The 16116-nt window shown below is 37.6% G+C and overlaps 2 protein-coding genes and 1 long non-coding RNA gene across 8 annotated transcripts in view; 2 read left to right on the forward strand and 1 right to left on the reverse strand.

Moving 5' to 3' along the window:
* The window catches only part of LOC117243174 (chloride channel protein 2), a 34055-nt gene extending 28332 nt beyond the window's left edge, over nucleotides 1–5723 (forward strand). For all 5 annotated transcript variants that reach the window (XM_033510426.1, XM_033510428.1, XM_033510425.1 and 2 more), the window contains 10 exons: nucleotides 301–821; nucleotides 1235–1469; nucleotides 1547–1709; nucleotides 2010–2240; nucleotides 2446–2669; nucleotides 2755–2946; nucleotides 3076–3218; nucleotides 3418–3586; nucleotides 3673–3900; nucleotides 3982–5723. In XM_033510426.1, the coding sequence (XP_033366317.1) occupies nucleotides 301–821; nucleotides 1235–1469; nucleotides 1547–1709; nucleotides 2010–2240; nucleotides 2446–2669; nucleotides 2755–2946; nucleotides 3076–3218; nucleotides 3418–3586; nucleotides 3673–3900; nucleotides 3982–4155 (2280 nt within the window). In that variant the 3' untranslated portion in view covers nucleotides 4156–5723. The remainder of the gene's footprint in view (nucleotides 1–300; nucleotides 822–1234; nucleotides 1470–1546; nucleotides 1710–2009; nucleotides 2241–2445; nucleotides 2670–2754; nucleotides 2947–3075; nucleotides 3219–3417; nucleotides 3587–3672; nucleotides 3901–3981) is intronic.
* Nucleotides 5592–11077, reverse strand: LOC117243179 (carotenoid isomerooxygenase). Of its 2 annotated transcripts, none has more exons than XM_033510438.1 (10): nucleotides 10971–11077; nucleotides 8699–8955; nucleotides 8240–8386; nucleotides 8022–8163; nucleotides 7744–7894; nucleotides 7255–7484; nucleotides 6991–7173; nucleotides 6485–6916; nucleotides 6303–6401; nucleotides 5592–6140 (listed from the first exon to the last, which is right to left on the reverse strand). In XM_033510438.1, the coding sequence occupies exons 1-10, from the start codon at nucleotides 11046–11048 to the stop codon at nucleotides 5970–5972; spliced, it is 1890 nt and encodes a 629-aa protein (XP_033366329.1). In that variant the 5' UTR covers nucleotides 11049–11077; the 3' UTR covers nucleotides 5592–5969. The 2 variants fall into 2 exon arrangements, with proteins under 2 accessions (XP_033366329.1, XP_033366327.1); XM_033510436.1 differs by lacking the exon at nucleotides 10971–11077 and adding an exon at nucleotides 9197–9672.
* On the forward strand, nucleotides 9969–12383 carry LOC117243195. The gene is made up of 3 exons (XR_004495408.1): nucleotides 9969–10100; nucleotides 10946–11958; nucleotides 12042–12383. It is a non-coding gene; the product is annotated as an uncharacterized LOC117243195 (long non-coding RNA).
* Nucleotides 12384–16116: the final 3733 nt, after the last annotated feature.

The raw sequence follows: 16116 nt of genomic DNA on the forward strand, positions 1-16116 counted from the left end.
AACGCATGATATAACAAAAGAAATAAGTTTACTATAAAGATGTGCATATCACGGCATCGCAATATCTCCTATTGAAACAAGCAACAACACTTCATATAAGATAATACGACATAATTAAAATACATAAATATAATTCTCACGAAGATTCCCAATCACTGTATTAAATCCTCAATCTCCTGGACTGAACAATAATCTGATATTCAATAAATTCCTATATATTCATCGAATTCCTATTTTCCTTGAAGCTTCTGCTCTGCATGTTTTCGAGCGTCGGTGTAGAGCCACCGTAATGTCTAACAGGTGATAGGTCTGACTGCCACATTGGGCTCTGGTTTACCGCTGGGCAAGGAAGGTCCTTTCGTGCACATCGCTAGTATCGTGGCCACGCTTTTATCCAAATTGGTCACCAGTTTCCAAGGAATCTACGAGAACGAGAGCAGAAACTGTGAGATGCTCGCAGCAGCCTGCGCTGTTGGAGTTGCCGCCTGTTTCGCAGCACCGATAGGTGGAGTTCTCTTCAGCATCGAAGTAACCACCGTGTATTTCGCCGTTCGAAATTACTGGAGAGGATTCTTCGCAGCCGTATGCGGCGCCACGATGTTTCGATTGCTCGCGATCTGGTTTCAACGAGAGGAAACGATTACCGCGATGTTCGCAACGAATTTTACTATGGACTTCCCCTTCGATCCTCAGGAATTGTTTGTATTTGCCTTGATCGGTGTTGGCAGCGGTCTAGGAGGTGCTTTCTACGTCTGGTTGCATAGACAGTATGTGATCTTCATGAGGAAGAACAAGAGTATGAACAGCTTCCTGCAGAAAAAGTGAGTGATTTCTGATTGAGACGTTTCTGACAAAGATTTGAGATACAGTAATGCTTTGTTAACTGGACGTGAATTAGGACCTTTTCTTAATTATCGAGGATGGCCCAGAATCTAGTATCATTCATGATTATTAGAACCGTACAGCTTTTATGCTTTACTTCGCCTCTGCTATAAATGCTAAGAAGATGCTAGTTGCTACTGTTGATATTATACGTACAATTCTTCGGAACATTGATCACTGTCTTGATTACATTACTGGTTAGAAATTTTCATTCTTCAGTTGAAATTAATCTGAGAAGCTGGCGAGGATAAAGATAGCCAGTTAACGAAGCAAAGTTCCGTCTAGTTAACTATATTAGTACTTAAATAACGGTAATCCAAGTATCGTTCACGGTTTCACAAAATTATTCCAGTCGCTTCTTGTATCCTGGAATCGTCTCCCTGATCGTGTCCTCCGTGTCTTTTCCCCTGGGACTAGGCCAGTTCATGGCCGGTGATTTAAACACCCACGATCAAGTTTACGGTCTGTTCACCAATTTCACTTGGACCAAACAAGAATTAGGAGTAGAAGAAATGAACATGGTTAAACATTGGTCTACCATATACACTGATGTGTTCATCGGTTTAATTAGTTTCGTTGCATTCACGGTAAAATATCCTTAGTCAAATAAACTCGTCGCGCCTTTAGAAGAAGTTCGGAATGAAATTAAGAGCTTCGTTTTCAGTTCATCTTTTCGATCATAAGTTCGACGGTTCCCGTGCCATCGGGAATCTTCATCCCCGTGTTCAAAATCGGTGCTGCATTAGGCAGAGCTGTGGGTGAAGCCATGGCTCTATGGTTCCCCAATGGTGTTCGATATGGTGGTATCATAACTCCTATCGTACCAGGTAATTTGGAATTTTCCCAATAAAACGAGAAGTTTCTAACCATCCGGCCGCGGGCGATTCTCACATTTTTCTGTACAAAATCGCATCCTATAGGTTTATCATAAGGGGATTTTTAATGCAGTAGGAGCAAAAGTCAGAATAAACGATGAAAAAGGAGATAGTTTTTTCTATTAACCTACATCTTACAAACAGCATGGTTCACCGAAATTAACAGAATATGTATGCAAATCGTGATTTCGACATCGTCCGCGACTGGAGCATTGAAAGTTAGAAGCTCGACTGAAAGAAATTGTTCTTCAGGAGGCTACGCCACCGTTGGAGCAGCTGCATTTTCCGGTGCTGTGACCCATACAATCTCTGTGAGTGTTATCGTGTTTGAGATGACTGGCCAGATTACTCACATTGTTCCTATAATGATCGCCGTGCTGATCAGCAACGCCATCGCTGCGCTTCTTCAACCCAGCATATACGACAGTATCATTCTGATTAAGAAGCTGCCATACTTACCAGACCTACTACCTTCCAGTTCAGGTAAATCCTTAATAATCTTTTGCTAAATCCTCTGCATCCTTGACAACCTAAATCTATATATTTCTGAACTTTGCTCTTACTATTTTTAACAAGCTTCCCAAAGGAAGTTCCATAAGGAGGTAATAAATTTATTAAATATTATCTCTCTATATGAATCAGGATTTAGGGGAAAAAAATTAGTACGAAAAAATCTTGTGTGCTATAGGCATGTACAATGTGTACGTCGAAGACTTTATGGTTCGTGATGTGAAGAATATTTGGCACGGAATTACCTATCAGAAATTAAAGGAAATTTTAAAAGAAAACCGCAAGTTACGTGGATTTCCTCTGGTCGATAATCCTGATTCTATGATTCTGCTTGGATCTATCCAAAGGTTGGAATTAATCAAACTGATTGAGAAACATATAGGACGAGAGAGGAGGCTGCAGGTAGTCATCGTAGTATGTTATTTCTAGAAATAATTAATTCTAAGTTTCCGTCGGTGAGATCTGTGGATTTGAATTCTCCATTCAGGTGGCCCAGAAATGGCACAAAGAGGCGGAGGAGAGAGCTCGAGAAGAAATGGAACGTCAGTTAAGGGACCAGGAAAGAACAAGGAGACCGTCCAGGTTCGAAGTGATCCCGGCACCAGATATTCTTAAGATGCAGAGGCAAAGTGTTAACGATCTAACAATGTCTCCAAACAACGCTGCCGCTCCTGACCATGTAAGTCACGCCTACTCGACGTCAATGGTCACGCATAATTGTGTACATTTACTCAATTAACTACGCGTGCTGGTCACCATGCAGCTCCTTCTTCTCGTTTCACCGTATCTCTCGCGTGTTATTTTTCAGCACACTTACCATTCCCCGGTATTTGGGTCACAACCGAAGAAATCGATCTTAAAGAAAACCAATTCCTTCACGTTGAAAGGATTCAGCCCACTAGTCAGCCCCGCCGTTACTCCTTATACCACTGTCACTGGTGCGGAGAGCAGGTAAGAGGAATTATCTTTATATTTACAGAATGAAAAAAATGAAAATGAACAGATTTAAATTGGCTAAACTAGTCAAATTTGAATTTTCTTTGCTCGTGCGTAATTCATTTAATTAAAATATTATTCGTACCTCTTGCGACACAGGCCACAAAGAAAAGATATGCGTTTCTCGTTTCTTAACACATTGTTGCAATTTCAGAATACGCCTTGCCTTCGAGGCGATTTTTCGCAAGTCAGCCACTTTGCAAGATGTAGATCCAGATCCAGAGATCGGATCTGGAGGTGCTATCAGGCGTGACAGTCAAGACGTACCTCCTCATACCCCGATGCTGGCACCGAGCCCCGCCACTTCGAAGAAAGTACAACTGGTAAATCTATGTATTCTTCTTGACTATTCACGTCTGAATACATAACGTAGTTTCTATGTAATGAAATAATTTCTGTATATGACCAGCCTCGCGAGAGGGTAATAGACATGTCAGCAGAGGATCAGAAACGGTGGGAAGAAAGTGAAATGATGTTGGAGGTCGACTTCTCGAGGTGTCACATCGATCCAGCACCGTTCCAATTGGTTGAGCGAACGTCTTTGTTGAAAGTCCACAGTCTATTCAGCATGGTCGGAGTGAATCATGCTTACGTGACGGCTATTGGAAGACTGGTTGGGGTTGTAGGATTGAAAGAGGTTTGTCCGTTAATCACAGAAACATTGTGTTTATTCCTTCCATTGACTTTAAATGATCTTTTTTTTTCTTGTTGTTCAAAGCTGAGGAAAGCGATAGAAGACGCAAACGCTGGAATCTTGCCTATGCACTCGGAATCTCATATAGGCGTCTCGACATCCAGTATCGCGAAGAGCGAAACGGACACGGAAAGCAAGAACGTCAGCACGATGAACTCTATCGTTTCCGTTGATTGCGAGAAAGTTGAAAAAGTCTGAGTGAAGGAGGGAGAAAAGGAGTGAAAGACGTGGGAGAGAATGAGCGAGAGAGAGATAAGTAGAAGCAAAAATGTGATAGTCGTATTGTCAGGATCGGCAATATGACCCGAACGAGAGACGTGTTTTCCTTTTATTTTTCTTTTTTAATAAAATATTCCCTTTCTTCCGTGAGCGTAGAATACTCCCCGTGAAGTTCGAGCAACAAATCGTACTCCTAGCCGCTTGCGTAGTTACGCTCGCTTTTGAACATCTCTCGTACTTAATCTCGGGACAAGACCATCGTGCAGGGCGAACAATTCTCAAGGCTTTCCACAACGTGACAGGCGTTCGATATCGAACGTGTCGTCCTGTATTAAACTTGAAAATTGGTAAACGATTTGGCAATTGTTGCTTGTGGTTTTCTCTGCGCGTAGAAGGAAGCTTTCGGTACCGAAGATTCGTATCAGGGTCTGTCAAGTTTTCCTGCTTTTTTTCTTTTAACTGAATTCCTTTTTGCACGCGTGATTCCTTTTCCGATTATCCCATAATCATGTAGAAACAGAGAAAGGGAGAGAGTGAGAGTTACCACATGCGTATTTGAGAATGAATGGTTGTGACGCGTTAATATAACTCTTTGACTTGGTGATATCAGTGCTCAGAGGAACATCCTCCTGTCCAATGGCTTGGACGCGAACCATGCCTTGTTGAAATGTTGAAGCTTCTCGAGAACTATGTATGTATTTTAAAACGTGGTGCTCCAATGAATCCCGACGAATGGTTTCGCCTTTTAAGAAATATGCTGTGAATCGCGTGTCTGTATTTAGTGGCCAGCAACGCGAGTCATAAACGTGATCACTAATGTATTATGTTTTAAGGAACCGGGCATACTCTGTAACTTGTGACAAGCGTGATTTTATCGAGTTAATTATTTAAGAAAGCATTCGTGGCTCGCGTTAAGTGCTCCTGTAGTGTCTAATTTTATGACTATGGTTGTGCCAACCCTATTTATTGTAATCTTTAATTCTAAGTACATGAAACTTATTAAGTCATGATAGGTCTATTCGCACGAACGTGCTCAAGAGGATCTTCTAAAAGATTTGATTAAATTTTGCAGTACTGTGCGTATAGATTATTTTTACGAATTAAGATCAACTTATTCGCCTTGCTGTTCTGTTATATCGAACCAAAGGACATACGGACAGCCTAAATCGATATTTTCGTTGCCAGAATTTATTTGTTTCAGTTGATGAGACACCCGATATCGCGTTTATGATAGTAGATTATTTTAACAAGAACGTAGCGTAATTTTAAACGATGTCTTAATTAATTGTTGTAAAGGTATCTAGGACCAGAAACTGGATGTTCTGTGGATTGATACGACGGACCGGATATTTGTGGATATTAATTTAAGGACAATGTTTGAGTAGGGCATTTTACATTCCATCTGACAAATATTCTCACGATGCATCCCATTTTATTGTAAATTTATTTGCGTTATACGTCATCGAAGCTTTATGCAAAACACTAATCGCCAAATATAAGTACACTGTACAATCGGGAGAAGACATTAAATAATTTATTATATTATATACATGTTGTGCAGTTGATATTCTTCTTAATATCGCAGTTTGCAGTTTTCAAAGGGAACATTCTAATTCCGAAGCTACTAATAAAGCAATAATCAAGCCAACAAAATGGAAATAACTGAAAAATATAAATATGATGTGACAAAGATATATCAACTGTTTGATATAATACATGTCACATAACGTCCAAATCATTTCCATCAATGAGTCAAAGATCCGATATCCATCTCTTGAAAACCTCAGTTTATTTTACTTGCCCAAGGTAAACCAACCATGTAAGCATTTTGGCACGGGGCCAGGAGTATCGAAGATGGCTCTTGCGATTTCTGTAAGAGTCACGCTGTCTAGAATCAGCAATCCAACGCGTGTCTCTTTATCAGACCACACAATAGAACTGAGAACCACGCCATCGTCCTCGTTCTGAAATATTGAGATAGATATGTAAATCAGATAGTCAGTCAGATAGTCAGATGTAAATGAAATAGTCATTTACTTATAGAATATTTTTTTTCGATTCTTTATAATCTTTACTCTTTCAGACATCATAGAAATTTTAGGATTTCAGATCTCTAGATCTCTTACCTTGCCATTAGGATCCGGTACAAAAATCGGTTCACTTGGATAAACGTTTTTTTCACACCAAGTTTTCCTTGTTTTTTCCAAGATATCTACCTTGATGATCTATAAAAGAATATTTTTCATACCAGTAATTGTAACACAATATACCAAAGTTTATACAAAAAGTAAAATTAGACGATGTGTACCGTTCCGGGATTATCCAAGTCCACGTCACTAGAAATAGCATAAAAGTACCGATACTCTCTTCCAAGACAGGAGTCGTAATTAAGACGTGGCGTTTCACAGCCCAGATCGCAAAGAAGTTCTGGTTTTACAAAGATACTACCATTGGCGAGCTTATGAGCGGTTGCTTTTCGTTGAAGAATATTCTTATAATCATTCTTTTTGCCCTTGTTAGCCTCCTCGTCATTTGTCGACATTTCAACGAACTCCGAACTAGATTTACTTTGACATCTGACAGAGTCGCCTTGGAAAGACTCCAGACCTTGGTTCACCGTTTTTGCGGTAATCAAATTATATTCCAATGGTACATCCAACTGTGGACGTTTCATCGGTAATACGAATCTCAAAGGCCTGCCTCGAAACATTTTGGCATAGTCAGGGTTCTTGTGCAAATTCTGCGATCATTCAAAAACATTCATCTAGGATCCATTACCACCCTTTAACTAACTTCATCAAAATTATATATCACCTTCATTGCATCGACAAATAGACAATCTAACATCTTGGCATCGCGATAGCAGCAGATGTCCAGTACCACGTAATCACGATCACGTGTTTCGAATTGATTGATGATATGGAGATAAAAGAACGCCTCTGAAATAAACGTCCTCTCCAGCAATCCGGTATCTCTCGAAACCACGTGTATGAGAGTCTGTCACGATAAAAAGAAGATTATATCTCTTCACGCTCTTCTATTAAAAATTAAGAGAATTCTTTTACAGACTTGACTTACGTTCTCCTTCTCGTACCACTTCAAAGCTGCTCGCATTGGTTGTTGTTTCATTTTGCAGGATACAACGGTGGCCAGAGACACTGCTAATGGTTGTTCTATGATAATGAAATAGTTTTCAGTGATACCAAAGGTGTGCATGTAAGAAGGATTCAGTAACCATCGAGATGGGATACTGGCGACGATGATGGCTTGGTCGAACATAGATAATTCCTTCTCCTCTCCTGAATCGTCTGAACAAATTAATTAAGAAGACATTATTTTACCAATGGTTTCCACTCTGCGGATTTTTATGCATTTATGAAAAGTCGAACGATGCAAAGATGTACAAAAATATATAAAATATCCAAAGTGAGAGTACTCGTTGTGATACACAGTAAGCGAAACAAATTTCTGCTTCGACTTCATTCCTTCAGTTGAATTCATTGAAATATGAATTTGCATAAATATCCACGTTTTAATTATTAGCTAGAAATTCAGGCTAACTCTAACCAATGATCATTTGATTGGGTGAAAAGCATACGACATTGTATAGAGGTCCTCTTGGCGTCACGCTTAGTCCCAAATTATAAACGGTGCCATCGTTCATTACGTGAGGGTGAGACGTATGGTTCACAATTCCAACGTAATCTGACACGTTTACCTGCGATCATTAAATCGACGAATAAAATTACTCACAGGCGATCACGATCATAATCGTGCAACCATCATACAGTCATCATAAAGTGAATTATAAAGCAATGCGAATATACATGCATAAGAATCACTACCTTGCCTGTAGTTTCCAAAGTTTTTGGATCGATACGATGAATCACAGCCGTTTCCGCAAATGTGTAATACTCATCACCAAAGGGGTATACAGATATCATAGAATTGTCAGAGTCATCTTCAGGTTTGAATACCGCCGCGACCCTAAACGAAATTTTATCAATACCTATGTTCTTTGAATATCATAATTTATTAATGTTTTATTTAAATCATTTGGTACCTTTGGAAAATACTTCTGCAAGGGTCTGGTACTGCTTTCGTGCCAAATTCAGTAACCACTATCCTTTGGGCAGCATTGTTCTTCTTGTACACGTCTGTCTGAACGAATCTGCATTGGTACGTCACTTTCCCATTAGCAATTGCGAATCTATTTTTTCCAGAAGATGTACGAAATTATTCGAATTATACTTTAAAGATTTCCACCTTTCGTGGATGCAGTATGAACGTTACGTGAGGCTTCCGACCTCAGATTATAATCGATAACAATCAGCTATTATTGCTTCGTTAGTGCCATGGAGATCTTTTTCAAGGTCTGGGTTACGTATTGAAGTCGAATAGTTATGTAAACTGTATATTTTAAAAAATAATTTCTATCATTAAGAAGCTGTTGCAAACGTTATTAGACTTTTTAAAGCTAATATCTCAATCTATTAATGTTTCTTCTACCACAAATACATACCGGTGCAATAAAGCTGAGCTATCAAACAGGTGATTGAAGCTGTATTCTCCGACTTGCAAGCTACCCGGTCCGTTCCTCAACAAAGTTCCTTTCAGCCAACTTGGTATCTTCCCTATCACTTCGCCAATTATAGGTTCGATCACTTCCTTCTTGCAAGATCTCATCCAGACAGACGCGTCGCAGTTTGGAAAATAATTCGTCTTCTCCTCCTCCAATTCGTTCTCACTGGTCTTCAGACAGTCTTCGACATCGTACAACTAAGATTGAAGTTATATGAGATGAAATTTTTTACTGCGTTTAAAGTTCGAACTTTTGCAGCTACTGCTGTTCAAGACAGTTTAAAATTCATCCGAAACTTGAAAGATATTTTCACTGTAGAAACTGTATACTCGTGGGAACTTTTGACAGCGTTAATCATATTGAAAGACAGGCTTGGAATAAAATAATAATTTAACGAGACCCTGGTGCGGTGATAGATTAACTTAGACGAGGACTTACTCGAAACGATGTCTTGGACAATTTCATTCGTTTCCTGCATAACATGTCGTCGAGTCCGTGCAGTTTTACGGAAGAAAAATCATTTTCCGATCGCGATCTATTAAACGTAGACGATTTCATAATAACTTTCGCGGATACTAATCCAAGCTAATCCGACAGAAATAAAGGGCTAAGAGCGCACATGAACTTTTTACACGGTCACAGAATATTTTTAATCAATTTTGGGAGGCACGTATCGGTACTTCAGCGTTAAGTTTCATCCTCTTCGTTTTCGTCTGATTCTCTCGTCAACGGGTCTAGGATCGCTGACAAAATCTGATAGACCCGTTTGTGGGTGAAATCCATCGTTTCTCTCGGGGCTTCGACGAACGAATGACATTGTTCCGATAATCTGCTGACCTTAAAATGTAGTTTCTCCCGTGATCCAATTACCAGCACCGGTTGCTCGAAGCCCCACGATCAGTCACGTGTACTTCACCCTTGCCCAACTCCTGGCAATCCTTTGACGCACGTGGTTAATTGACACGTGACAGCTTTCTCACCAATTACCAATGGAAGATTCGTTACGATTCGTTTTAAAATTAAAGTGGAACGATTAATGAAATCAAAAGGTGTATATCTCGATTTTATGTATTTATTTATTTTAAAATGTATATTTTTTATTAGTCATGTAGAAAGCGTTGGTATTTGTGTTATCGGCGATCATTTGTAGCGATAAAGTAGATTCTGCGGTTTGTTGCTAGATGGCAGTCGCACTGAAATCCATGTTACGTATAGATTCTTAAAATTAGTGCATGAGTCGTAGATAAAATATAATTTATGTCAAGGAGCTCGCTCACATTGGAATATTCATGAATCGGGAACTAGGCGAATAGAAACAGAGTTTTTTTCGATCCTGAATATGGTAACTATTCTCCTGTGTAGAAATAATCGCTTAATACATTAGATATGTGTTCTCCATCGAGGAAGTCGTTTTCTCACAAATAGGCAAGAAATTCTTCGGGAAAATGTCTTGACCGCGTGAAATATCTCGTACGTTTAATTTACGTCAAATCATAAATGGAAATATCGCTTTCTATATTATCGTATTAAGTTTAATACCAGATTAATGCCATTCTTCATTGTGTACTCGTGACTTTTAATTAATATGTACGATATACATATACAATGATAGATGATTCGATAATGAAGATATATACTCTTTGTAGATATAGGAATATAGAAACGTAGCGTAATATCACGAGAGGAAGCCATTTCCGGATAAGTAAACTGTGTCTAATTTTTGTCGGATACTTTTCAGCATATGCGCAGCCGTGTACATTTATCATTTGTCATAAAACACTAACAGTTGATATTTAACGAATATGATTGAGCATTATTTCATAAAGTATATCATAAACATTTAAAGGAAAAAGTGGCATATATCTTTCCTTCAATTTATTTTGTAAATTCTAACAATGGATGAAGTCCAAAGGATAATAATTTTTAGCGAGAACTTAGATTAATAGTTCCTAAAATTAGCAATACAAAGCGTGCGTGGAAATGCGTAATATACGTAATCAATTTTGAGCACTACTAAGCGTTTCCCTCTCACTTGAAGTAATTTTTATTTTTCCTGTCTATAAATTAAGCCTGCGCTCCGTTTCTATATCCCTGAATCCGTGGTATTTATTTAACTTTGTCGTGAATGTTTATGAATCAACCGTAAGAAACGCGTGACCGATTTGATGCAACCATCTTTTTCGACAGGTAACACTATCAACGTCTCTATTACCGGGAACAAGGTGGCGATGCTGCAGTCCAGAACAGATGGCTTCTCTAGAACAATTGAGTTCTTAAGGAACTCTGACATCCTGCGTCGCGTTCTTGTGACAAACTTCGTGCAAATTTTATTCCATTGGCTGATTGCCGATCATTTTGTTACTTTGGCCTCAGGCCAATATTATTCGCGGAGCTAGTTGTGGTTAAGCAAAATGTTGCCATCAGAAATGTTCGACAACATATTTTTCAGGCGTTCGTCCGGAACCTTCTCCTCTCTGGTATATTTCTCATTATTGAATTATTAATTTTTGATATTATAAGTGATAATCATATATCAAACTTAACTTCCATTGAAAATCCATATACAGCGATGAACGAAAGCATTTTACGAGAAAAACTAACCTGTGTTAATCTTAACTTTTGTCCATCGCTGTAAATTTTTAATTCGTTTATCACGTGACATACAATATCTTTTAGGAATATCGGGAAAAGAGAAAGACAAAACAATTTAATTTGTTCTTACCAGTTATTACTAGCAACTTTCTTCACGATTTAAACTGGTAGTCAACAAGACGCAATGAAGTCACAATGATTCTAAGCCACCACCTAAGAGTTAATTTATTCCGTGACCATCTTTTCAATATCGCCAGTCGTTTCTCTCAGGTATTAGCATTCTATGCGTATGCATGTAGTCGCATATGTTTGCAGCAGAGTCTTGTTCGCCTTTAGACAGAAACATCAACGATGCAGTAAAATAGTAGTTGGTTAAATAGTAATTAAAGGCTAATATCAAAATCTTTTTTATGTTAGATAGAGATTTTAGATCAATTTCAAGGATGAACTTCCGCTTTCTGATGAGCACCTGTTTCTCAGATAAGATAATACTTATCCGAATCACGTGCATCATTAAGCAACTAGAGATATGCTTAATGTTTAACTGTAATTCATATATTAGCGGATGACTGCAATTAATCGTTATATGATCAACGCGATAAAAAAAGGTTCAAACAGGCTTGATCCCTCGTTCGTTCTGCATTTACTCAACTGTATTTTCCTTTCCATCATATTTGAATTTTATTTTCAGTTAGATACACAGTAGCCATTAATTGAACAAACGAGGAGGAATTTGAGATATAGACATCGCTTAAGAGTACAAGAGAGAGGGGAAAAAAGATTGAAGGTAACTGTAACGAGGACGAAATAACACGGATGATAGCGTATCGTGATAATCTCTCTCGATCATCGTTGTTTTCGCGTAAACTTAAGAAAGTGTTACTTACATATGTATTGCGTTAGAAAGTTCGAAAAGAGAGTGTAGGCTGTCAATTCGTTATAGAGCAGGATTTTATCATAACAAATGTTTCACTAGCAATATTATTATTAAACTCGCTACAAATCGAATTTATATTATATGCATTGAACGGAATTTTCCATTTTACAGTCAAACATAATAGCCATCCACGAATTGCGAATGAAAATTGCATCTTCTCCAATAGAATTTATCCTACCAATGACGTCAATCAGTGGAGATAAATCAGAGAAAATATAAAATATAGTAAATAATTATTTTTCAATGTTATTACTTTTTCATAATTAACATTACCAATATGTATATCTAACACGAAATACTAATCAAATCTCTTTAACTGAATAGGATATATGCATCTGGTGCATATTTACGTGTCGGTATCTTGTCTACAGGATTCGAGATATCTACAAGGGAAATTTGGTACGCAGAAGATGCATAAAGTTGATTGGCGCACGCGTCTCGCGTTCAAGCTTGTTTTCTACGTGCTACCGTGCACACTAACCAACACTAACCAGTGGGTCAAACGTTCTGCATGACACATAGCCTACTGCTCGCCCAAGTTCGCGTCGAAACAACGATACGTGGAGTTCTGCGTGGAACGATGCACACATGCTCGCACCACGTGCCTGTCACGTGCTCGACGCGAGAGGTATGTCACGTGAATGGTCCGTACCCGCAAACAAAGACAATAAAATCGTATTAGCGCCGTCATACAAACCAACTGTGTAGAAAGCCAATGCAATCGTCTAGAACTTTCATCGAGTCTACTTGTAGAAGATCGTTGCATAGTTATCGGGAGGCATCTTGTACGTCTGAAAATACATACTGTCCGTGATCTTGAATATCTTCTTTCATCTTGCATACCGTAATCTGCAATCAAACATCTACAACTTTGACATAACATAATGAATCGTACTTTCCCCCTGTTTCGTTATTTCATTTTTTAATTAAAAATAGTCGCTTGCACGTACTAAGACACGCGCAATAACTTTTATTTTATGCGCTCTGTAAATGTGTAGGTCAAGGTTAAGATGATGATAATGGAATATCGACATTTTTACGTGTCAACGATTCGTTTGGCTAGTTTACCTACCTCATATACAGTATATTTGAAAACAAAAAATGATACATTTAGTTTAGTTATGAACAAATGATTCTGGTATGATTCGAACGATATATTGTTCGAGAATATTTTATTTGAAATCATCAATTTTCTTGGTTGTCAAACGATTTACGTAATACTCACTACCGTCGTGCTATAATTCTTTTAAACACATTTTAACCACATTTTCTCGTACAGATGCACGGTAACATATTTAACTGATTACGCAATCTAACTCCCAGTGCTGTTGACTTTATCGATCAACACTTCCACGTGCAGTGGGCACGTAACAAATGTAATAATCCATTTTTCACTTTTACAGGAAATAAGCGGCCTATCCTGAACGATCACCGAATTATCGAAGGTACGAAAAACTGTAAAGAAGTATTACTACATTAACCAGGTAACATGATATCTAATTAAATGCAAAAGATTGAAGGATGGAATTATTAGAAAAGGTTTGGGTTAAGATGCTCCAATTAAAACATATTCGTCAACCACTCTGAAACCGTCAACTCCTAGACTTTGTCGAGGCAGATCACAACTTTTTAAAAATAATTTTATCGAAACCGCATGCTCCAAGGATATTTTAATCGAGTGTATTATTTGCTCGGTATGCCATCTGCAATTGTTTCGAACGCCATATGTCATAAAGTCGCTAAAAGAGACATTCAATAAAAGATAGACTTTCCGTAGGAAATAGCAGTCGTCTGCCATCTGTCAACGAAAATAATGAGTGCTAACTTTATTTTTAAATCACATAACGTTGTTACAAGAATGAACGTGAGAATTTGCGATTACGTGTCAAACTAATTTGCCTTGTTCAAATCTGGATGAGTAGAGATCGAAGAAAATAAACAACAGATGTTAATCGATAAATATTACTTAACTTATTTAACTTCTCGCGAGCACGATGCATGTCTATTTTAAGTTACATTTTGAAATAATTCGTTATATGAACTTGTTCTTGATGTTTACCTCCTCCGATAAAGAGCAAATCGTTACATATTCAGCTCACTGCGTGTTTATTGAGACATGTTGCTCCGATAAAAGCTATTATTACCATTCCGCTGTTTTTGTAGAAGTATTTATCAAATGTATAAAAATTTGTCATTCCCACAATGACGTTTATCACTTTTTGAAAATTATGACACAAATAAGCGGTTCGTGATATATTTTGTACTGTATTTTTACTGAAACACTTTTTAACGAAAACATTTATGCAACGATTAGATATGATGCTTCATATTTTATACGATCATTTTAAATGCTAAGGATAAATCCTAGTGCAAAGTGCAAGGTTAATATTTGAATTGCAAGTTATGAAAATTAGAAATATTTCACAGTCTCTTGTGTCCAATTCCGTATAACGTAAAAAGAGAAAAACATTACCATTTGTATCGCTATAATAATAATTATAAAGAGTGTATCGCGAAATTCTCACGCATCGTTCAACATCCTAATCTACACCCATGACGCATGAGCAATTCTATGGAAGCAGATCATGTGACAAGACTTTTCTGCATGATTCATTGCCTCCTGTTCGTTGAAAAAGTTCCCGAGAACGACCGCCGTTACAAATACCGTTAAAGACACATTTGCAACGATATTGCTGATGCAATGATCGAGAAAAACCTAATTTCACATAGGTAATAAAAGAAGAAGATGTTACATGGACGATAACGCTGTTTTATTTATGGTGTTGAATATTTCTGATTGAAACAATTAGAAGAAATATGTTTAAACTACTATGTTAATAATGTTCGATTATTTCCAAAACTAGACATTAGCAAACATTATTAACATGAGAATCGGCAACAAGTGATAGAACAATCTTACCATCCTTTCAGAGACGCCATAATAATCAGGTGTTTCGTTACATAAACACAAAGTAATTTACAACTTAGTTCAATGCTAATACTTTAGTAGTAATAGCGATAACGCTGTCTCGTGTTTCCTATAATCTGAGAATCTTAGATCTAGGAAGGTTCAAAATCGTGTTTACTTGAAATCTGAATAACTTTCCATTTCATAGAGATTTTACTTCTACCTGGATCTTTATGGTGTTTGTATGTTGCTCGTTTTATTACTGAACCTTCTTTTCTAACGTCTTCGTTACATTTATGTTATAATCTTTCCCTTCTTGTGCTGATCTTTCCATTGCTTTCTTCGCTTTGCTTGCACAGTTCTATCCTTTTGTTATTCAAATTTGTCGTATTCCTTTCGCATTCCTCTCGTTGTTAGAATCCCTCGGTTGAGGAATATTCTTATTGTCAGTAAAATATAGACGCTTTTCCAAGCCCCGATTTTATTACGGTAATATGAATTGCAGGGAGACATGTATTGTCAAACAAAAGCCGTTATATGTTTTATTTTATACGTATTTACATATATATTATTTTTATTGCACTAGAGCCACTAGATAACCTACAGTCCACAACGATTTAAAAAAAAAAATGGCTTAATGGCCATGAATTTAACTACGGACAAGTACTACAGATAATCCAGGTAGCTCTTAGTGTAGAGCAGCTTCGGGCATTAGTAACTATACAAAAAGTGGGAGGCATCTAAATTCCCTAATGTTAAGAAGATAATTAAACGAACCCTTTGCAACAAAAATCAAAATCGTAGCTAAAATCTCTAATTTCTCGTTTTCCATTTTTCCATAAATTACTTGCATTAACTTTTTAATAAAAGAAATAAAAGATAATTTGTGCGGAGAATCTCGCTTCTAGGAAAACTCATACA

Source organism: Bombus vosnesenskii, unplaced genomic scaffold (assembly GCF_011952255.1).
Source record: "Bombus vosnesenskii isolate JDL3184/JDL3185 unplaced genomic scaffold, Bvos_JDL3184-5_v1.1 scf7180000013265, whole genome shotgun sequence".
Classification (NCBI taxonomy): Eukaryota; Metazoa; Arthropoda; class Insecta; order Hymenoptera; family Apidae; genus Bombus; species Bombus vosnesenskii.

Excerpts from the sequence above, each read along its gene's own strand:
- LOC117243179 (XM_033510436.1), bottom strand. The coding sequence starts at position 9,316 with ATGAAATCGTCTACGTTTAATAGATCGCGATCGGAAAATGATTTTTCT. Across the intron at positions 8,956-9,196 it reads TGTCCAAGACATCGTTTCGA|TTGTACGATGTCGAAGACTG; the intron begins GTAAGTCCTCGT and ends CTTCAATCTTAG. Across the intron at positions 7,174-7,254 it reads AGTGGTACGAGAAGGAGAAC|ACTCTCATACACGTGGTTTC; the intron begins GTAAGTCAAGTC and ends TTATCGTGACAG.